Here is a 23,758-nt window from a genome sequence, read left to right as displayed (position 1 = left end):
ATATTTTACCAATAAACCTGACATATCGCTATTTTCCTACAATTTTAAGTAGAATCTGCTCTTTTATCCCCTCCGTGTACTCAACCCTTCGTTGTCACACTAACCAAAACACCACGAAACACACTTTAAACATTCTAGAATAAGGATCCATCGTTTTTTCGAAAAAATAAAATATCAACGTATGAAAAAAAAAAAATCAACATTTTCAATTTTCAATATTTTTTCCACATATTTCTTGGTGGACGAATTACATTCAACGATTCACCGTAAATTCTTTGTGTCATAGATACGAGGAGGTGATCTATGAATATGGGTTCGGATATAACAACGTCTCTAGTGTGAAAGCAATTTGGGGTGGGCGAAGAGGGGTTCTCAAGACGGCGAGGCACGTGCGGGGCTGTAGCGTCGTGTAACATTAGTTTTTACGGGTGTGGGACCCCGGAGACGAATTGGAGCCCGTGGTATATTTTACCGCACTCAGGGCAGCAGGCAGCGCCTTCGGCTTCTACCCGCCGACCCGACATCATCCTACAAGGTACAATTAGGCCACTGGAGCCCTTTACGTCATTCCGGCTGACCGTAGCCCCGGCACCCTTACTTTTCTATACCTCCCCGCAGAAAATCGCGGAACCCTTGTAATATTTATTATTCAGGCACTCTCCGCCGCTTCGCGAGTAACGCGTCCGGCTCAGCTCGTGGCTGCAAATCGATGCAGTCCGACAAATCATCTCCCCGAACGATCGCTGTTACGGGAACGTTGATTAATTACTCAACCCCCCTCCCCCTTTCGAAAAAAATGTTTTTTCGACTTTCGACTTTCTTCTACCAACAATTTCTTACGCACGTATAAGTCACGTAAGTAAGACAATGCGAGACAAGCATAAAAGAATCCGCCGGTCCGAATTACCTAGGACTTACCGATCTTCCCAGTTATTTGCGAAAGTAAAAGTTTTGGGTAAAAAAAGCCTTTATATTTTCGAATAACTAAAAGTCAATATTATGACAAAAAAAAATAAAAATTGTAGTGGAATACCAAGTCAAACCAATATTGCATCGAAAATTTCGGGACCAAGTTTTCTGTTTTCGAGTTATAATTGAGGAACAAAATATTTATATTTTGAAAATAATTCGTAATCTGGAAGAGCTCGATCATTTTACTTAAAATCTTATCGTAGACACAAGTTCAGGAATCGATATGAAAATGATCAGAGATGCAGATTCTCTAAGCTTCAAAATGTGGGGAATTAGAGGAAATTCAATTTTTCATATCCGGGGTGCTAATATGAAAACTGCCTCTCCTCCGCTGGAAACGGACAAGCGGGGAAACTTGAAAATTGAAACTTTAAAAGGCACCACAGTCATCGTAAATGGATCTGCGACGTATAGTCAATATTTTAATATCGGTGTTATATAAAAATATTCTTTATTTCTTACAGACAGGGTTTTTTGCTTGAACAATTGTGTATGAAATTAAATTTTACGTACCAACGGATTCGAGTACATATGTATGTATACAATGTGTAGAATAATCACAGGACAATCATTGTTATAAATATACTTTTCAAGAAATATGCAGTTTTCAAGCTTCAATGTTCCGCTCGAAGTATGTGCTTTTGGTTCAAGGGTACTTATGACGAAATCTTAATGTATGGATTGATCAAGGCTTTGATAACAACGGTACGTATGTGCAGAATAGCGAGTGTAACGAAACTATTGGAAATTCGAGGGACGAGAAGCTTGATTCAATTCCGTAAGCCTAACGATTATTAATTAGCAGCAATAAATTCAATCCGTGAAAAAACAAAATCGACACCGCAAACACGAACAAAGAGGTGCAATCGAAAAACAAAAAGGAAATAGACACGCAATATTGTTAACAACAAAACTGATAAGAATCTGTAGTATCAGAGACAATAACATATGTACGAAGAATAATTTAGAAACTTATATTTAAAAGCGTTAAAATATTGCTTTGATTCAAAAATACATCGATCTTTATACTCGTGTATTTATCGGAGTGGTCTTTATTTAGAGCACGGGCAAATTTTTCAGCAGACGCCACCCAATTGGCTCAAAAAATATTTTTTTAAGTCTGTGTAAATGGTCAGATCTTCATCTCAATGGGAGGGTGTTCTTCTGGGGACTAACTTCAGTCCTTTTAAATGACATGCGTTTTTATGATGTTGCCACCTTCGATTTTTTATTGTCACTTTCTGGGTGCTAGAAGCATCTGGAACTTGGTACATCTCTCGAATAATACCCTCTGTAAGCCTATGGAAAAACCGAAAGTCTCTTGCATATTTCATTATTACGCTTGAAACGATCATATTTGATGTAAATAATCATTTTCTTCGTATACCATGATTTATTTTTATTATCACGATCTAGACGTTAAAATCAGGAGATACCAAAAAACTGATTGTTTAAAGCGTAATAATGCAACATGCAGGCGACTTCCAGTTTTTTCCAGAGGCTTACAGAGGGTGTAATTCGAGAGACATGCCAAGTCCCAGATTCTTTTGACACCCAGAACATGATGACAAAAAATTTGAAGTAAATACATCAGCAAAACACATGTTATTTAAATGAGCAATAGTTAGTTCTTGTCCCAACCCTTCTTATTGAAATAGAGAGCTGATCTTTTAAAGAGATTTTGACAAAATACATTTGGAGCCACTCTGAGAAAATTTTTTTCAACCCCAAATAAAGGCCACCCTAGAATTTATATTAGTGATACCACACTTAAAATTACGTTAATACTAAAGCTTGAGAGCTTATTATGAGAGAATATATATTACACGATGTATATCGAACCTATCGCTATTCTCCTCAATAATTTTCTTCCGTCTGGATGTGTTTTCTAAACCTACATTAATCGTCACACGAACTGTGTGATAATGATAAGAAAATATGAATCTTCGTGTCCTTAGCCTTTAGAATACGTCTCATACACGGTAATACACCGTAATGACGAAAGATTGTTTTTAAATATTGATTTTGGTTCGCAATGCACAACCTATTGCAGTCTATAATTATTTATAGATACCGATTTTTTGTATCTTCGAGGAAAAAAAAACCTGTACAAATTACACGTGCGAAGGTAAGTATATGGATGACACTTTTTCGAGTAAAAGTCACTTCAATTGCGATATTTGACTAGTTCAAAGAACATTTGTGCATGTAAGCCGAGCAGGTTTTTAATTCCGTGTTTGAATCGATATTCATCTCTTCAGCTTCAATTCAATAAATTTACAAGTTAGGCTACTGATCAAGTTGAACACGTTTAGTGTAGATAAGTTTTTTTTTTCCATAAACAAACTTATGCGTATACAAAATTATTATTTTCTTTCTTGTAATTTTTAGTAAGAGCAGATCACTCCAATTTTGGTTTGATTTTAATCCAATTCGTTTGCAAAATATTCGAGGATATGCAATCGAACGTTTGACTTCAGCTCTATATTACATCCTATTAATTTTTTTTTTTCTTGTTCTATACATTGATTTGTCTTTCATTTCCATAATAAGTTTTACTTTCAATGCTCAGAGCTACAAAAATGTCAGTACCACAGAAAGCATATCTCTACTCAGCGCCAAAGTTTTGCAGTATGAGTAAGCTTAAAATATTAAACAGAACACAAAATTTGTACTGACGCTTGCGCTATGGTAATAAAACTGTGGCTTTATGCAGCGTTATGCAAGGCACATAAATAATGCGCATATAACAATGTCATTCAATAATATTTATATTCTTTACAGATTATAGGTTATATCGGGGCGCATAAAGCGAAATTCGAACGAGAAAATGGATTTCACTTAGCAAAAACTTAAATCAATTAAGCTTAAAACAGTTGAGACTACGAAAATAAAATCACGATCTTCATCGAATTATATAAATGTAGATATATGCAATATCAAATTACTAACGGCTATCCAATACTCAAGGTGGGCTTAAATACTATAATATCTATGAGTTTAGAGATTATAATTTCTAGTTGATGAATGAATGAATTTATTGTCACCAGGATGTCGCGAGATGAATGGAGGTTGTTGAAGACTTATACTTTCAATACAGAAAAGAAACACAATACTAAAAAGGATCAACTGTAGAGTTTCAAGAAATTCTCGAACTTGACATGACAAATATTAAAATTCGTCATTTTCTTATTTAATTTCCACTTTAAATTCGATCATTTTATGAATAACACGCCTATCCTGTACGATTGATGAGCTGCCAAAAATATAAATATTAACAATAAATATAGTGAGAAAAATATGGAACGAAAAATGACCTCACGTACTTATATACCTATGTATGTTACAAATATACGTATAAGTATAATGTTATAGCTGCGATTGGTTAGGATTTCCGATTTAGGAGACTAGTGTTATCATCTGTACCTTGATTTTGTGTAATACGCTGATATATACTTATTAGCAAGACATAAATTATTGTCATCGGAGTAAGCACTGCAAGTTAGCGGTAAGGTTGCTCCACCGAGCACTTTGAACAGTAGTACTGATTTTCAGCAGAGCCAAAAAACTGACAATCCCCGTTACGGCACGGTCTTACAGTCCGTTCATCCTGAAAAACAGAACAGTTTACGATTAATCCACTTGTCTTGAATTACAAGGGAACCCTGATGGCATTCACCTATTCAATCAACGGATATTTACAATAGATACAAGGATATCCGCTCCAAAGTTATACCGAATATTAATTAGTATAATAAATACAAGAAAAGTGAATTCAAACATGCCATATATATAGAAACATAGTCTCCAATGTGCCTCAGCGACGAACTTTATTACATATATAATAAATACAGTAGCTAACCTCAATCGCAATACTGTTATTCCATTTTTCAGATCTTACATCCCCGGAAAATGGTTGATTGTTGTAGAACGTCGATCTGTAAGAATTGTCATCAGTTAAATAATAATTAGCCAGCAATGCATATTTTTTAATAATTCGGTACTATCTAGTTCCGTTACCGAGATAGATAAAGAGTGCGATCTTTGCTGTTCGGGTTCGTTGGAAGTAGCTTGCTGACACTGACATGACTACCTCTGTCGCTCGCAGCGTAAAACTTAGACTTTCCAGCTCCGTAATTCATTTCACTTCCAGTATCCGAAACCCGCTGTTCACGTAAATACCTGCATTAACATTCTACAATTACTATTACGCCGCACTAGCAAATAATTTAGGTATTAATTAGGCAAAACTATTAATTGCTAACAAACTCTGTAAAGTAATTTGAGCAGTAATTATTTACACTGATATAACACACCTTGCACTCGCACATTGTAGATAATTTTGAAGCATTTGATCAGCGTATTGATGCCGTTTACTTCTTATTTGAACACAAAGAGCACCAGAAGCCCCTGAAGCAGAAGGTGGACTCTTTGGCCTTTTCGCCATTGACCATAGTCTCCGACTTACAGATTTACCAATTGACCCAAACTGTTTGGCAACTCCAAGTAACTGCTTTGCTGCTCGGCTTTTGTTCGATGATGGATTATCAGTTTCAGAATCCCTAATATTTTGAGGAAGCATTGAGTTTCAACATAATCTACAACACTATCAAGTAGTTACTTAAATGGTAGCTGCTGAACATCTTTAAGGCATCACGGCTACATAAATGACATAATACCTTTCTAGTTCCTCAGCAGTCAACAGCTGATAATCGCAGTCCAAGTATTCTCGAAGTAAAACCACGTCTTCCTTAAAAACCAAATATGCTTATACAAACAAGTTGCCGTAGTACAATGAAACACTAAGACATTTCAAATTTCCAAGTACTAACCACTTCGGGATGTGAAGGTGGTAGAGTTTCAGAAGCATTACTGGAATCCCAGTGTGGACCGGGGTCTACAGAAAACAAAACTGGTAAGAGCTGCCCTGAATCTGGATCCACTAGAGGAATGCTGACCCCTTCCCCGCCACCGTTTTCACTACTGGATCCGTCAACGGTAACGAGAGGTGAAAAATGAGCAGAATGGTATGCCAATAGTAACGGGGTTCGATGACATCGAGACGGTGGAACTTCAAATGGTAAATAAACTCCGCCAAACGGAATAGGTGCTAAGGCAACCCCTTCTGCATCCCTCAGCATCGTTTCAGCTATCACTATTATTGGCCGACACAGTACGTGCGCTAATGCTAATACATGGACCTAAAAATATGTGATTTTTTAGTAAATACACAGGCAATTTCAGTTTTAGACGAATTTTCTTATTGTCAGCAATAATTGTAGAATTTTCTGTCTTCCCTAGAATCGGTTAACACACTGATGCTATCGATGATATAGAGATAATTGGACTTCTTTCTGTATTGTGAACGTGATTATTGCGTTTACCTCTTCCAAACTTTGGTACGAATTAGCGGTTGGATTACGAGGATGTGCAGATGCCATGTCCACAAGGCTCTGCCATTCGTTAGCCCATTCAGCTGCGGAATAAGCCAAGCCAGCGACTGCATTCAGTCCCATTTGCCTCCATTTCCATCGCCTTATACAATGATACGTAGATCAATCAAACAAGGCATTACCTAATGTGCAAAATTACTATTGCTACGTGTGCATTGTTAATGAAATTATATTATTACTACGTCAATGAGTTTTTTTACAAACTAATATGAGCGCCTGGCCCTTGTTATTTTTAAATATGACAACTGACGGAAAATAATATTTTTATACCTATAAAGGGCGTGTCGACATTCTCCTTTAGCTAATGTCGTATGCAACGCGTCTCTAAGGGTCAATAATCTGTCATGAAAGCCCCACATCCCGAGCGATGCTGCATGCAGAAGGCAGTTTCCATCGCCCGATGTAGCCAACGGCCAGAGAACTCTGGATCCTCCATTTTTTCCATTGACTCCGCACCACCAATTCAACCGTCCCGCAGACTCCAAAGATGTTAGGCAGCCTCCTTCTATCAAATCTCTCTCCAGAAATTCACGGAAATCATCTGTCAGACATAACAAAAGTAATTCTCCTGACATTTGTACAAGCTTTAAAAAATAAGATCGCTGCAGTTGATTATTATATATGTGTTTGCTATCATCATGCTGTTTAGTCGATTTTGATCAGTGACAAACAGACCTGGGTATACAGAAAGATCTGGTAAGGAGAATGTGAATTCTGGCGTATCGACAGCTCCCAGAGGGGTGAGTTGGGAGCGAGCGTGAGAAACTATCGCAGCATTTTCGGTCGCTCTTGAAATGCCTCTCGATAACTTTTTTGTGACACCCCCGCCATTTTCCAAAGTATTGTTCTTAGAAGTCGCCTCTTTCTTTTCGGTCCCATCGTACAAAGAGACCGCTCCACTCATATCGCAGCGTTAGACTAAGGTAAAAATGTCAAAGTATAATGCAGTGGTATGTAGATATGCGAAGAATCAATTAGCATACGATTATAATATGTAAATTGCGAAATGACAATAACAATAATAATGACAGCAGTGAAGCGTGCAATAATAATAACAGTTGGTGATGGACCAACTATAGCTGGTTACATTGGAACAAGACTGAGTTTCTAAAAGTATTGCAAAATATCATCGAATTTTTATCCACAGTCGGTGAATAGTTCGAACCTTGATTTATTATTAAACAGGTACCCTATATGTGGCGCAACAGCTCATGTGTCAAAGGCGAATTATGATGAGAAATTTTTATTATTATCAGGTTTTGCGTAGCTTTGCTCATATTTCACGTTATTTGTTATATTTTTATCCACGATATTTTCTCAACAACGTTACGTTCAATTCACCGTACACATATTCGTATATTACTATTCGCGCAATATTTATTATTATTGTTATTATTATTACTAATTAGAAAGCACAGATGTTCTCGGTAGCACAAATTCAACTGATGTATGGCCCACGGACCACTGTACGGACATAACCTCGGAGGTTAAAGTGGAAGTCCAAAAGTGGAAACACGGAGAAATAATAGAATCGAAATTCACTGACGTTCGTTGAGATTGACTATTCTTCCACTCCGTCTGCGGGCTACCTTCGTATCTTCGGCCGGTAAATGCGTGCATGGTTTTCGCCCATCCTATCTTATCGACACAAATCAACGAACCTCGCCTCCGCCTCCGATCTTAGGCGAAGATTGACAACTGATTGACAACCAGCGAAGTCTCGTATTTTACCTATAGACTACATATTTACCTCGTCAACAAACTCGTCCATGAACTCTTGAACGTAGGGACTAAAATCATACAAAACGCTGTGATATTTGATGACGGAAATTACTCATTGGCTTTATCTGATTTCCACGATTGCAACCGTGATACATGATATCATTGATTGATTGCAGCTTATGTAATATCTGTACCGATGAAAGCGCCGATAATTTAGTTTTTTCGGGGTAATTGGTCTTTATCGGAGTATTTGCAGAGTTTGGTCATCTAGTTATGAACCTTGGCGTAAGTCGTAGGTCAACAACCCTTCGCGACTTATTTTATGACAAACACACGCTGTGTTAAATAAATCGACCACCGGGGGCGTAGATCGCGCGGATCGCGCCAATGACGAACGGCCAACTTCAGGGTTGTGTTGGCACAGTTTTGTAGCAAGACGCGCAGACTACCCTGGTGAGACCGAACTGATATTTGCAATATCAATAAAATGAGTCACAATAATTTACTACAGAGCTACACATGTGAGTTGATATTTTTCGTACCATTTGCCTGATCTCTACGACCGTTCGATAATCCGGATCGCGAACCTGCTCTTCTAGTTACCATTGCTGCATTTATTTTTGTGAAATGAACTGCCAATATGGCGGTTTTCGTTTATTTACTATAACGAGGAAAATCGGAGTAGTGGGTATCTCTTGCTGGCTTGTTTACGATTGGGTTGATTAGTTTTGTTTAAAAAATGAATTTTGATCGTCGCGGTGCATTCATCCTGCCCTTGCGATCTGTATTTCTACGAACCGACAGCTAGGCCCTTACTATTCAATGTCGCGTTCATTCCCGATTCGTATCCCCGCCATGAGCAACAATGGCCAAAGGCGTAGGTCACGATCAACCTATGCACTAATGCCTACCGCATTAGTTTCTTTTCTCCAAAACCGGTCCGTCTTTCGTCGATTTTAAAACGACACGACACCTCTTCGTGTCTGAATCAACTTCAGTAGGTTCGGTAACAGCAGCTTAGCATTTTTTTCAACTTGACGTAAGCACGCTTACATGCACGGAAATATGATAGGAGAATGTCCCGATGTATAAATTGATAACTTGGTTCGGATGGACTTTCATTCGTAACTGGGTCCATTTTCTTAACACCTCTTGGATATTTTTAAATTTAATGGATTATCGCAGTAACTTATACTTGTTTGGAAGATGCTTTGTGATTTATTAAGCAGTTTTGTAACCCATTTGAAACAAACTGTCTCGGACATGTGTCGTAGATTTTTTTATTCTCAATTACAGTTTTACCGTAAAAAGTACGGATCATCTAAATTGGACTAGAACTCTACGAACATCTGGAAGCAATTTATCTTTATAAACCATAATTGGTTTTTTTGAAAATGCCACGTTTGCTGTGTGCAACCAAACATTGAATATTTCAGGGCTGGCAGTTGGTCACTTTTTCACTGTTATTTCCTTATTTTAACTCTAAGTCACTTTTTGTGACTTTTTGCACGAAATGGTCACTCGAGTCACTTTTTCCTTCGCAATTGAGTTACATCCATAAAAAACTTGGTTGCTCAATTTTTTTCCCATAATGTATCCACTAGACAAAATTTTGTTTGTTGAGTAGACCGGCATTGCAGTATTTTTAGCAAGAAAATCAGCATCAGATTAACTTCGGCAAATCAATTGTGATCACATTTTTCATTAATTCTCTATCGAAATGTTTCGCCCGAAAGGATAATACATTCATATTAAATTGCCAAATACCATATGCTATGCAGTGGTACATTTTTGTATTGTGGACAAATACGTAAAAACCGAGGAAAACCCGTATATAGCGACATAATTGAAAAGAGGTCTACTTCTGATTAAATGAATAACATTGAGGTAGCATTTTTCGTTTATTTGCTGTGCAAATAATTAATTGTCCTTAGTCACTCTTAAGTCATTTTTTCGGTCTAAAACAATACTTTTCTCATATTTAACACTGATATTTCAATTTTTGTAAACGTTTTACCAAATTTTCGCACATGACGTTGACGTAAATTTACAAACGGTTACTCCTGGGCAAATTTTTGTGACCAGCAGTTGGTGGCTAATTGTAAGTGGGCCTGGATGGACTTGCGGCCATAAAAAGCCGTGTTAGCGATTCGGCAGCTTTTTTAGCGGCGGGAGCTGTTTAACACGCAATCCCACAAGACCCACAGAACCCCATTAGAGTAACCGTTTTTAACAGTCTTCAGTCAACGATAAAGTACACAAACATCGTGCGGAACTTCATAGAGTGATGGTTTTATCGTAATTGGAAATGAATAATAGAACAAAATAATTGCGAATGATATATATAAAAAAAAAAAACTGGTTTATAAGCAGCAGAAGTATTAACTGACTTTCCTTTTTATTTTTTAGATAGCGAACGAAATTATCGAGGATTATTGATTCTGTAAATCCAAGAGTCCGCAATTTATTATTAAGTTAATGAAAAATTCGACGCAATAATTTGTTGAAAATATAATTCTTGATGATACATTTTCGTTCTGTCTGTTGCAGGGGACGCTCCGTACGACGATCCTCAACAACAGTTTCCGCGTCAGGTTCAAGATGAAGTTATCAGGTGATTATTCCGTTTATCATATCTGTTGCTCAACAACGAGTTGAGCTGGTAGATTTCGCGGCGTTTATTTACTATTTTTGTTATGAAAAAAGATATTTCATATATTTTCAGCGTTTACGAAGTGTACGTTAAGGAGGAAACCGTCGGCCCTGATGGGCGTAGTGATATTTCGATGATGTCAGGCGAACCAGGATCCAGCAATCAACTCATGCAAGTAAGGGGACCAGATTTACAATGTTGATCACATTTTTGATATGGTATATCACAAATAATAACCAAAATTCAGTTTAAACTACAAAATGTAAAGAAATTAGAAAAATTGAAGACAAAAATCAAAATTTATTGACATTTTTAGGGAGATTGTTTGGACCTCGATGCAGCGATCGGATCCGAGGTGATAAACGTTGACGGATCGATAACGAAACTGCTGGCAAAAGACACGATAAAATACAAGGTACAACATAAGCTATCAACGATCAAGCGTTATATCATTAGAAAATCTTATACTAAATTAGAATAATTAATAAACCTGTATCGAAAATAATAGTTTAAAAGCATTTCAAAAGGTTTCTAACCCTGCTATCTTATCATCAAGATTTTGGAGCAAAACGCTACTGATGATAATAACGTCGTGATGTATTCTCACCCGATGAACGAGGTCCCATCCGCTCCGCGGCTCGTCGACAAGGACGACCCTCGATCGAGATTACATTTTGTCAAGTATCTCAAGAGAGACGGGAAAACCCTAAAAATCTGGGAATGTGGAATCTGTAAGTATACCAAAATCAATCGATATCGTTTATGCGCACATTGAATATTGGAGCAAATCGATAGGTGAATATCTATTTGTTACACCAACATACGTATTATGCGTAAAAAATAAGTTCAGACAAAACAATCAAACTTAATCGAAAAATAGGCTCCAAAGAATTTCGGCACCAGTACACCTTGATGCGACACTTGCCGACTCACACGGACGAGCGAAATTTTAAGTGCGAAGCTTGCGGCAAAGCGTTTAGGCAATTATCCACCCTGAGTCAACACCGTGCGATTCACAGCGATGCCCGTCCCTACGTTTGCGAGTTTTGCAAAAAGACGTTCAACAGGTGGTGGTCATTTAAATATACGCGTTGAACGCTAACGATTTATCGACAATTCTACGTAACGGAAATTCGTTCCTTTCTAATCCTTTTATTTCTTCAACGTTTTAGAGTATCCACCTTGATTTCCCACCGCAAGACTCACTCCGAACATAAACCCCATAAATGTCATTTGTGTGGAAAGGGTTTTCACCAAAAAGGTAATAATCCTATCTACCTGTACCATTTATCCATCCTATTATCCGATCTATCCATGAATATTACGAATTTCACGTTAAAATATTATGTAACATGAGAACCCCGGCTACAGTTGTTTATCATCGGACGCCTAGATGCAGATTGGTGACTATGTTCGTATTTTTTTTGAATTTTTATATGAACGTGAAAAAAAATTATGGTCACTTCCGCAGTAAATTTGAATATACGAATAAAATAACAGAAACGGTAGAGGTGATTAGGTTTCTCAGAAATGTGTAAAACGAAAGGGATGTATTTTTTATTTGATGAGCCAAAGTTTCAGACACTTTCGAGTAGAGAAAATGGTGAACCATTTGCCGAACAGTAATCAATAATGCAAAATAACTGATCGCTTTTCATAACTCAAAAAAATTTAAGAATTTAATTGAAACAAGTTGACGCAGCTAAAATTTAATTGAGCTACTGAAACATTATCTGCAATGCTCAGGCAAAAGAACTATAGAGAGTGGCAAAGAAAAAAAACATGCGAATCAATTTTGCAATAAAGAAAACTGAAGCTTTGATTGAGATGAATAATGAAAAATAAGAGAAATGATATACACGTACTTTATGTATGTATTATGTATATTAGGTACCGACAGTTAATTATTTTGCGTCTTAACCCGCGATTATAAGAATCAATAATAGAATTCGGAATGCTTCGTCCCGTCTTAGGAAACTTGCGAAACCACGTTTTCACGCACACAAACGAGCGACCGTACAAATGCGAGATTTGCGGCAAGGGTTTCAATCAGATGTCGAACCTGATGTGCCACAAAGTAAAGGCTCACGCCCACGCGGAAAAAATGCCGTACGTATGCGGCATATGCGGCAAACAATTCCCCCGTCGATTTTCACTAAGATCCCACGAGGAGTACAAGCACGGGATAAAATATCGCCAGCAGAACGCTCCCGCTGTCCTACAGGACGCCGCCGGTTCTGAAGATGGTCAGAAAAAGTACGACATCTCTTTTATACCTCAAAACCTTCTGAGAATTTGACTCTCCGCAAGGTAGTTATCTCTACCGCGGACCGATTTCCAAACTGCTGTTTTTCTTCTAGCAAAACCGTAAGCCTTGTACCCATGCCGAACGGGGAACGTCAGGTGCAGATCATCGACGCAGTAGACGATAAAGAGAATTTAAAGCCCGTTGGTATATTTGTGCAAAATAATGCTTATATTTTCGATAGCTCTTGGCTTTCGTAGCTCGTACGCCGACGGCGAGCATAACTAGCACGTAGCCAAATCCTTATATTTGTCTGTTTCTTTATTCGAAAAAGGATGGATTACACTCGGGCAGCCTGATTGTAGATAAAATTGATACGAAGGCGATGGAGAACGCTATCTCAGAAGGGCAAACGCCGTTTGCCCTCTTCAAACCAGCCAAAGGAATTCCGGTCCTCGTTAAAGTCGGGAGTGCCGCTAATTGCAAACAAGTAATTAAATAAACGTTGCCTCTTTCTCTACACGTTTCAAGTGTTGTGGTGCTCTTTATAACCAGTATTTGCAAGGTATCATCAATCTACTTATTTCGTAGATGCTCGTAGTCTATGTCAAAAAACAACTTTTTGGTTTGATTCTATATACTTCAAGTATTTAACTGTAGCATAGTTCTTAGTATCGCTTACAACTAAAATGCCCAATTGTCAACTAAACGCTTAATACATAGTTTCAACAGCATTTTTATTGATAGACGTCTTTTAAGCTTACCTGGAATGTTTCTTGAGTTTTTGCCTTGCAAGAAGTCCTTAAACACGCACCCGTACCTATGAGGCTTACATCCCAATTCGCCGACTTTTAAATCTGTCTCGAGGTCAAAACTTGGACGGATCAATATTTCGAATGGCTGAGAATACCTACTAATCAGTGACACTTTCAAAAATCAAGATTTCGAACAGTTCAACTTTCGTTATTTTATTTTCGCATGTTTGAAATTTCGATACATCGGCCATTCGCAATGTTGACCCTTCCAAGTTTTGACCCCCACCCTTAAGCCCCACCGTTTTTAATTTGGTTCAAACTTCTTTAGGTGTTAGGAGCAGCTCAAATCACCTCCAGTTTTTTCCACTTTATTTTTTGCAAATGTCTCGGAATAATGATTCTGCAAAACTTCTCGTAAATCGTCTTTTTATGAATTTCTCAAACAATTCTCTTAAATCGTCATTTTTAATACGATCAGCTTATAAGATCAATCTCACTATGGGATAATTTTTCTTCTATTTTGATAGCATTTTGAACATTTAAAACATTTAAAACATTTCAAATGCTCCGAAAAATAAGAAACAAATAATTCTTTCATGGGCTGGCATGGTAGTTAACATAAATTGAATATTCAAGAATTATTGCGGAATTTTTGAGTCGTTGAAAATTTCCAATTATTCCGTAATAGTAGTGATATCGAATGATCGGAAAAAATGCAATTTCTGAAAATTTTATGAGGATCGTAAAAGTGGATGATATACCTATGAAAAGGTTCGAATATTCGTCACTCCAAAACTTTTTCGTGAAAAGGAGAGACAAAAGCTGGATGTGTTTTATAAGTGCTACCATCATTTGAAAAAGTTTCAACCGAGTTACAACTGGTGAGGTTTAGAACTCGAAAATTTGGCATGCCACACTCATTTTATGCTCTCATCCTTTCACGATGACCTTGACGCTATAAAAACTTACATCATTCATACCCATTGGAACTGTTCTCAGGAAACGGACTTGATCTCCATCACTTTCAAGGATTTCCACGGAATCGTACAATTCAGGTTTTAATAGCAAAAAGTCGTGAAACGGCGACATTTAAAGTGTTTAAATTTTTAAAATTTTATTTTTATAATCATTTCATCTGTTTTTTCGGAAAATACATGGATTTTATTTTAAATCGTTACATTTTAATTTGACTGTCTCGAAACGAACACCCTGATCAATGCTCACCCAAAAATCTTGGAATGCAACATTTCTTTGATTCTGTTCCTTGGAATAGAATGAGTTCTGTTGAGTATCGTATTTTCAATTTGAAAAATACAGTAGCTGTGCAGATTCGTTAATTCTCTTTTATTTCGGCGTCGGAGATTACTCACACACTGCCGGTACTTCATTTCTACATGCATACATCATACTGATCCATGCTTAGCAGTAGAGAGTTAGAAACTTAGATCGTAATTTGTTCATCAAATTGCCAATAACACGTATCACCGTAGAAAATAGATATTAGAAATAGAAAAACGTAAGTTGCAAAAACCAAACCAAACAATGAAAATTGAAACAAGAAAATCCACGCACAGATGCTGACACCGGCTACTGCTGAGGACTTGCGTATGGCTGGAAAAATGACCCTCAGCCCCACTTTAGCTGAACTCGACGGTATCAAAGCCGTGCAAATCAAAGTACCTGTCGTCGCCACCGTTACCCAACACATCGGGCCCGACGGCAGCTCCAGCTTCATCGTCGAGCCACCGGGCCCCGGTCAGGAGCAAGGTACATGCGAAGAATTACGCGAATCCAGACGCGTAGAACATAATTGCTTTACTTCTTTTGATCATACAATATATCTTTGTTTCCTGGCCAACTGCAGAGAGTCTGATCGAGCCAATCGAGTCCGAATTCTCATGCATAGACCAGCGTGAGGTGCAGCGAAGCGAGGGCGTGGATAAAAATTCGCAAGAAGATTGCAACGATTTGCTGGAATTGGCAGCTCAGGGTGGAATTCAATTTGTGCGAGCGACGGAAGACGGACGTTACGAGGTGATGACGAACAGCGAGGCGCGTGATCTGATGGCTCAGAATTCCCACGACGTGACGATACTCGACGGCGAAGAGGCCGAGGCGTTATCGGTCGTGAACATGCGCGGCTGCAGCGCGAACAACCAGGGCATGGAGGTCGAGGATACGAGCGGCCAGATAACCGTGCTAAACGCCGGAGGCGGGTCGGGACGTCCTCTAAAAAGCGTCCCGATGGAGGGGATCGAGATCCTCGATGAAAAGGACATCGATATCGTGGGCGGTAAGAGTCTGCATCAGCTGGAGCCGGTCCGACCAACGAACGGAACGATCATAACGTCGACGGTGTTCGATCAGGAGAAAATTTACGACTACAATAAAGATTTCTGTAGTCCCATTAACGGCCTCTCGGTTCAGCCGATTCTGGCTCTGCAGGACGACGCCCTGCAGACTGCAATGAACAAGACGGTTGGCCGAGATCTACAGACGGATTCAATGAACCCATTGATTCAGAGAAGCACGTCGATCCTCAGCAACAGCTTCACGAGCTTTAAACAGTCGAACAACTCCACAAGCGACCACAGCATCGCCGCCATTCTCTCGTCCAACGATCATGCGATCCCTAAAAGCCAGCTCATGGATGTCGCCTCGAAAGCACCGCGGTTCCCCGACTTTGAGAACGGTAATGATTTGCTTCTCAATACGGCGGCGATTATTAAACCGGAAGTGAAGATACTGGGCCCAAAGAATCACGGCAAGACGACTGCGCTCGGTCAGGAGAAGATTGTCCAGTTCGGTAAATCCGGGACTAATGAGGCGGTCAAGGTTCTTGGACACGGGGATGCTTACAAGGATTTCAACATGCTCGGCAGCTACAGCTATGATCAGTATCCGGGTTCGCAGTATACCTCTGTTTTGGCTCCCGATCAACGATTACAGAAAAAGGAAGTGAAGATACTTGGGCGGAAAAACGAACCTTCGTTAAACCATACGATGACAACAAGCGGTTTTGAGGTGAGCAAATGCCACGGGCAGGAGAGTGAGATTCAGGAAAATTTGCCAAATCCTGAAACGAGAGTCGATTCTAATGCCGAATCAGACAACGAGACTTACCTTTCTTTGCTAAGAATCAACACGTGGTTGAGAAAATCTTGTTAACACTTGGCGACGCGTTAGTACCTGACAAGACTTAGCAAATACCTACGTATACATTAATTAAAATATACCAATGAATTAGCGATACTGCGTAACGCAATCGCATAAATACATATATACACACAAACACATAGGCATGAATAAAAATGAAAATTGATGGTTAAAGGTGAGATCGAGTACCGAAACGGACCAAAGGTTCGTGCCGGAAACGATCGTGATCGAAGATTCCCCGCAGAGTACGAATAACAAGTCCACGGACTTTGTTCAAGTAAAAAGTCTCACAATTAGTTAAAGAAGGCTAAAAGAAAAAAAAATTGTTTCTCAAGCCAATATTTTCCGTCCCTGAAACTTAGCTGCAGGCGATTCGCAGAACCGGTGGCAGAGATGACCAGATCGAAATTAATATGATAGAGAGTCCCAGCGAGACGCAGGCGAACGCCTTGAGCGATGATGTTGGTCATCGGCTTTTGGAACTCGGCGATGTCGATAGAGATGGTGCTAAATTTAAGGAGGTCACTTCGATATCCGAGTCAGATTTGGAACTGATAGAAAACTGCCGAGTCATCAGCTACGACAATCTTCCGGATTTGGATTGGTATCGAGTAGCACATTTTTAGTAGTTTTTCATTTATTCGTAATTTCGTTAAAGTTTAGCTGATCAATTTTGTCAATATAAATAATAAGATGTTGTAACACGTTATCTATAATGCTCTGCGGGAAACGTACGTTCGCTGCCGCCAACCACTCGTGCACACGTATATCCTAAGTCAAATTTTAAATTATATATTGATAAAAATGAAAATACGTATATGATGTATGCACGAATGAATTTAGACTAATAATTACACATTTTCTATGATGGTATTCTCGACGAAATTGCATAATTCTACTTGCACATAATGATAACTATTATTACCGTATTGATCAGAGTATTTTTCTTACTGACCCGCGCATAAGATGGGTCTGCGTATAAGACGTGGACAGTTTTTAGCTGTTAACGACAAAAAATCTCAAATTATATCCAGAACAATACGGTAATATGTATTGTATACGTACTGTATTTGAGACGTATGGAATAAAAATTTAAATTGATTAGTAAATAACTAGAATGTTTGAAATCTTTTAATTTTAATTTGGAGATTTCCAATTTCAAACCTGCAAATAAATTACGGTGATTTTTTGTTTAAAACGTTCTATTTATTTTGATTTTTCAATATATTTTTTAAAAATTATAATACGCCCACATTCCTAGGAACGATGAATTGTTACATTGTTGCATCATTTAGATTCCGGACGTATTAAATGACTGAGTTGAAACGATTGTACAATGACGTTTGGAAACATTAGGAATTATTCATCTCATTATTAATTTTTCTTATCAATCAAGATAATTATCTACATTGTCTAATACTCAAGTATATATTACAAGCGGCCAAACCTTACGCGTCATAAGGTGATCGAATGCCATCTCCACGATTGTTACTGCACGTATTGTATACATATACTAATTTATTATGGTTCGTTGAAAATTAGAAAACTAGATTTTTATTTCATCGTGACGATGATCATACATATATGTCATATGTAGACACGTAAATAGTATATACGAATCGGGATCGCTTTCTAGACACACACACACACATATGTATATATATGTATATAATTATATACATATATATATATATATATATTTATTTATTATCGCAAGAAAATGATATTTTTCTTTAATATTTTTATAAATTACGCTTCAAAAAATTATTTTAAACTGTTGGTAAAAAATTGTTCATTCAAAAGCTAAGCCTGGCAAAGCTATTATCGGGTATGAACAAATTACGTAAGGAAAGAAGAGAAAGGTCCAAAAAAAAAAAAATGGAAAAATTCCACCGTACGGTTTTATCTATAAACGGCACTCTCAATGTTTCTACAGGCATACGCCGACCACCTGCTGATTGTTGACCGACCGACGACGAATCTGGTGCTACACTTTACTTCGGTAACAAAGTATTTTATAGGCCTCCAAAATTTGACTCTCTTCTCTTTCTACTGCAGTACCAATCCAATTTTGCCTGGCGGCATACTTGGACAGCGCCAATTATACAAATAGTATTGTAAATTTCCATCACCAATACCGAATTTCAGAGGCTCCAAGAACTCTTTGTTGTCCATCAGGTCCAAAGCATTGAATACGTCGAAGCCAAGCTGTAAAAGAATACGTAAAATTTACTTGTCTTTATTTCTCAGGTGTGTTAACTAAGACTTCTTTCAAATGCTTATAGCGAATGAATCTGATCCTCACGAGAAACATCTTTTTGAAGTTCTTCATTTAAACGATTAAAGATATGGTCGTAATGATCTTTATTTGAACGGAGTTAAACGGTATAAAGAACCTTACATTGCGTGCGGAGATCAGGGCATCGGTTATCAATTCGAGCCACGGAGTGGCGCTGGATACGTTGTAAAAGCTGTAAGCGGCTTTCAGAATTTTGTGTGTTTGATGGTGCATCACTGTGCTGGGTAGCGTGTAGTAGCTGACCATGTCCGTAACTTTTCCGTCATTTTCGACAACGAAACTGTCGACGATACCGTTTTGCGGTAGAAACCAATGTTGGAATTCTTCAAGTGAGAATACCGGCGCCAAATCAAATTTCTCGAGGTACTGCAACGATCAATAACACGTACTGTCAGATTTTTTTCATCTAGCCAGAACTGATATCAAAAAAGTGAAGCAAACTGTAATATCAGATTACTATAGTGAGATTCGATTCTGTGGACTTGAAAATTGAATCCACGTCCAGAATTCTACCTACACGTCCGAGAAGCTCATGGGCCTGTGTAACGTCAGTGTATAGCATTTTTCTGAACCCCGTGACCTTGGTAGTCTCGGGCAATTTGTACAGTTTCAGGGTACGTTGCATTGTCATGTTGCGCGATAAGTGCGAAAACTTCACTTCTATCAATTTCTTTGGGTTAAGAGAACGGTGCCAGTACCTGCAATTCAATCATTAGCCAGAATCACTAAATGTAAGAAAAAACTGTCAATTCTCTCTCTAGCTCGTCTATTACCTGCAAGTACTGACTGGTTTAGGTAAAACCACGCCGGCTGTATACACGGCTTGGAATATACCTTGGAGGTTGACCCTCCGTGTAATTTCGCGAATTAGTACAGGAGCTACTCGCTTCGACCTGAGCTTCTTGTGAACACACAAGAAGTTGATTTCCACCATTCGTTGGGAGCTGACATGAAAGCAGAGACAAATATTAATTGCCGATGCTTAAAACAACCGTAACCAGCGCTACGTGTTTACATTTGTAGTACCGAATGATCTTACTGATTGTAGACGCGAAGAGTGGCCGGGATTGCCGATATGAAACCGACGAGGCGTCCGCTTTTACTAACACGAACACCACAGTGCCACTCTTTCCGCCACCCGGGCGGCTGGAGCGCCCTGAAAATGGGAAATATTCAATTAAAACGAAGTCACAGAAGACCGTCTGCACTCAGCGTCGAAATAATACTAACCATTTAATGAAATTCGGCGGGTAATCGAACCTAAACATAGCGTCGTCATCCTCGACGTAGTTTTCCGATAGTAGGGAGTACAATTCGGCCAAAACCAAGGGATCGTCAAGGGCCAGTGTGTCCCACTGAAAACCAGCGGGTAACGAGTAGGGTTTCGCTCTGATGTCGGCCTTGTCGGCCTCGATTGGCTCGTTGCATACGATCTTCTCGTCTGAAAATAAGAAACGTACAATATACAAATCACCGCTGATTTTTACCAACAATTTGTCACATTTTCCTTACGAATACGTGTTTTCGTCTACGAAAAAGTAGAAGTGAAGAAATTTGTTATCACATACCCATTTTCGGGACGGGTTGAGTGCTCCAGAACTGATAGGGCTTCTGAAGAGCCTCCTCCTGGGTTTTGGCCGGTTTCTGCTGCATATTAAAGACCTCCATGGCCATCTGAATGTCCTTTATCGAGATGTTGCAACCCCCCGGCATTTCTGATTCTTCCGTTTCCCCGGTGTTGTTCTGTCCCACCTTTTCCGGCGCGTTTGCAGCTTGCATGTTCTTCTTTCTACGATTTCGTCTTTTCGAGCTAGTTTCATCATTGTTTTTTGTGCAAACCAAATTATCATTACGTTAGTCCCGCCACCGCTAGCGATCCCCTCGCTTTCTATGTTGTTATGCATCACACACTACGATTCATTGCAAGGTATCTACGACAGAATAAATGCCAGAGTGCTGCTACGATACGTAATATCGTGCGATACGGTCCCAAATTTGACGGTCAATTTGCAGATAGGCATAGACAATGTACATACATACGTACAACTGCCGTAACATAACCCGCGATATGGAAGAATTATCCTTATTCCTATTTGCCGCCGCGCCGCAAGATGAGACGGTGCTGTATTGAGTGGCAAATTATTTGATTACATCGAGTTTCCCGGCTCTCTATCTTTCGGGCACCGTCGCCGTTTTCGCCAAATGAAATTCGCTATGGGATGGTAAGTACGGAAGAATAGGGCCGTATATAAGCCCACGGAATTCAGAAGGGTCGCGGAATTACTATTCAAGACCGCGATTAGGCGTCGGCGAGCTACTCATGCGATAATAGAAGAAAAGCGGAAGTCAGTGACGAAGTCGAAAAATCTGCAGCGGATTCCAATGAATTTAAATCTCTTACGTTCAAGTTTTCCTACGATTACGATAGCTTTTGTCGCGATTATTTTAATTCGTTCACGTTAACGCGTCTACAGCAGCACTCTCTCGGAACGAACGTAAGTTGGTGACATTGAGAAGTTGAATGCAAGAATTGGAATTACGTGACAAAACACAGGACACGAAAAGATGAATGTAAACCTGGGTCCTCGGAAAACTACGATGCAGGTAATCTTTACAAGCAGTGTGGAAAGCGACTATAATCATAAGCGGCGGAGCAGCGATGGGCGTTGAAAATCAATCGTTTCCCGGTGACGTTGAATAACTGATAACGCCGAATGCCGAAGCGAACACGGGGTGAAGGATAAATGATAGCAAATAGGAATTAAGCACGGATAGAATCGCTAGCGGCCCATATTTGCCGCTGTCAAAACGAGGATGGGCGGTCTGCCGACAAACCGAGGGTTAAACGAAGTCCGTTCAGGTATAATTCGGCATTTACAAAGAGGCGACTGGGGAGCAAATTGTCAGCGGAGTGTCATCGTCGATCAGGGCGTCGTTGGTGGCCACGAGAAACAAGGAAGAATCAAATGTGTCCGTCATGTGGCTGCGAGGCATGCAGGCGTGCAGGAAGGGGCCGGTCTGGCCTTGCAGCGTCAATATGTGACAGTGAAAGCGGGCTGACGATTAAGCGTTAAATGAGATTGAGTTCGGGGGTTTATTCGACTCCCGAACGAGCGTCACTTACCTCTTAGACTTGGCATCCTTGTCGAGAACATCCTCTTTTTTACCCTTCGGTTCTACAACCTGACTTTTATCCTCCATTTTAACATAGATCACAGAATCGACCACTGCGCAAGACTGAGGAATTAATCTCCCGACTCTAGCGCCACCGCTCGGCAATTTCTCCGACCTTCCACCCACCGTCGCATCGCTAGAATTTTATCTTTGCCTTACTCTACGGCGCTGCTTTCGAGAGTGCGATTCGCTTACCGTGACGCATGACGCAGGGTCCGCGTTGTCGTGAGTACTAGTTGTCGCCGCTAGATGTCGGAACGAGCGGTGCCATAGATTGAAGTCACGGAGTAGAATACTCTGCGATTGAAGTTGTAGTTCAGTGTTTGAAACAAATGAATGTTGTTGATTAGAACGTTGCATCATATGCGGCTTCGCAGTGATTGAGAAACTAAAATTGGACCTGGTAAGTAACTATTTTCCATCTTATAATTATGTTTTTCTCATTTTCTTGGCTGCATTGGGATATTTTGCAATAAGATAATCGGAAAGGTGATTCTTGTCGCTTTCGATTGATATACGTACATATTTACGATACTTGAATGACGGGTCAGCAAGATATGCAGATTTTTGATAATTTCGCGACATTTTGCCTTATTTCGACTTTACCGTAGTCTTCTGAGTCCGAGTCAAGTGTTTTTTTGGGGATTTACGAAGCGTGAGTCGAAGTTTTCATCGTTTTCGAGGTGCCTTGTGTCTAGGTCGAATGTTTCGTGGTTTCCAGGAAAAAATACAACGAAGAAAAGTATTATTGCTTTAAAATGTACACATTGAAAACCCCGTGTTTCTCACATCAAAACGAAAGCAAGCAAACGAAGGTGCAAAAACAAATTATTCATAATTTGTTACCCGTTTTCGTCATTTAACACACTTGGGACAACTCGGCAATTTTTTTTTTGACAGCTATAAAAGCCCTATTCAGACTTGCTTTGGAACAGCCACGAATTTTCTGCAGGTGCGTAAAGGATGCATCTACAGTGCCCCGTATTTGAATTGAATCAAATTTTATTTTAAAAAATTCTAAAGATCAGAGTGTGGAAAGTGTAACAACTAGCCACCGTCTTCTCTAACATTTCATTTGTTTTCGGACCGGTTTTGAATTTGTCAACTTCCAGTTCTGACTCAGACGTTCTCAGATTACCAAATAAAAGAAGAAACGAACAATCAAGTTTCAATTGAAATCTCAGACAGCCTAGATCATCTGCTGGATCGAGTTTGGAAATGAATTAATAGATACCCGTAATTATTTATTCCGTGGGTCACTTCTTTGTGGGTTTATGACTAGCTAATATACAGAAGTGTTCGATCGGACTATAAGACTCAGTCAAACGA

General features: G+C 39.2%; 3 protein-coding genes across 5 annotated transcripts; 1 reads left to right on the top strand and 2 right to left on the bottom strand.

Annotated features, from left to right (window-relative positions):
- Positions 1-3,226: 3,226 nt before the first annotated feature.
- Positions 3,227-8,069, bottom strand: LOC107225358 (OTU domain-containing protein 7B). 3 transcript variants are annotated; one of them, XM_046742766.1, is made up of 10 exons: positions 7,972-8,069; positions 7,101-7,343; positions 6,696-6,966; positions 6,357-6,507; positions 5,805-6,173; positions 5,652-5,722; positions 5,289-5,534; positions 4,993-5,154; positions 4,835-4,910; positions 3,227-4,582 (listed from the first exon to the last, which is right to left on the bottom strand). In XM_046742766.1, the coding sequence occupies exons 2-10, from the start codon at positions 7,327-7,329 to the stop codon at positions 4,475-4,477; spliced, it is 1,683 nt and encodes a 560-aa protein (XP_046598722.1). In that variant the 5' UTR covers positions 7,330-7,343; positions 7,972-8,069; the 3' UTR covers positions 3,227-4,474. The 3 variants fall into 3 exon arrangements, with proteins under 3 accessions (XP_046598722.1, XP_015521279.1, XP_015521280.1); XM_015665793.2 differs by lacking the exon at positions 7,972-8,069 and adding an exon at positions 7,591-7,964; XM_015665794.2 differs by lacking the exon at positions 7,972-8,069 and adding an exon at positions 7,615-7,964.
- A 474-nt stretch (positions 8,070-8,543) lies between these two features.
- On the top strand, positions 8,544-17,964 carry LOC107225351. Its single transcript, XM_046742765.1, has 11 exons — positions 8,544-8,668; positions 10,698-10,761; positions 10,873-10,975; positions 11,117-11,215; positions 11,357-11,531; positions 11,681-11,867; positions 11,973-12,061; positions 12,774-13,027; positions 13,380-13,535; positions 15,375-15,567; positions 15,665-17,964. The coding sequence occupies exons 1-11, from the start codon at positions 8,635-8,637 to the stop codon at positions 16,966-16,968; spliced, it is 2,658 nt and encodes an 885-aa protein (XP_046598721.1). The 5' UTR covers positions 8,544-8,634; the 3' UTR covers positions 16,969-17,964.
- On the bottom strand, positions 17,578-22,503 carry LOC107225360 (glycylpeptide N-tetradecanoyltransferase 1). The gene is made up of 8 exons (XM_015665797.2): positions 22,380-22,503; positions 20,824-21,065; positions 20,486-20,696; positions 20,295-20,411; positions 20,029-20,199; positions 19,773-19,953; positions 19,358-19,621; positions 17,578-19,164 (listed from the first exon to the last, which is right to left on the bottom strand). Exons 1-8 carry the CDS (start codon positions 22,454-22,456, stop codon positions 19,006-19,008), a joined length of 1,422 nt encoding a protein of 473 aa, XP_015521283.1. The 5' UTR covers positions 22,457-22,503; the 3' UTR covers positions 17,578-19,005.
- Between the last annotated feature and the right edge of the window lie 1,255 nt (positions 22,504-23,758).

This window comes from Neodiprion lecontei, chromosome 6 (assembly GCF_021901455.1).
Source record: "Neodiprion lecontei isolate iyNeoLeco1 chromosome 6, iyNeoLeco1.1, whole genome shotgun sequence".
NCBI classification, from domain to species: domain Eukaryota; kingdom Metazoa; phylum Arthropoda; class Insecta; order Hymenoptera; family Diprionidae; genus Neodiprion; species Neodiprion lecontei.
Note: the sequence above shows the minus strand (reverse complement) of the source record. Positions and strands in the feature narration are given on the sequence as shown.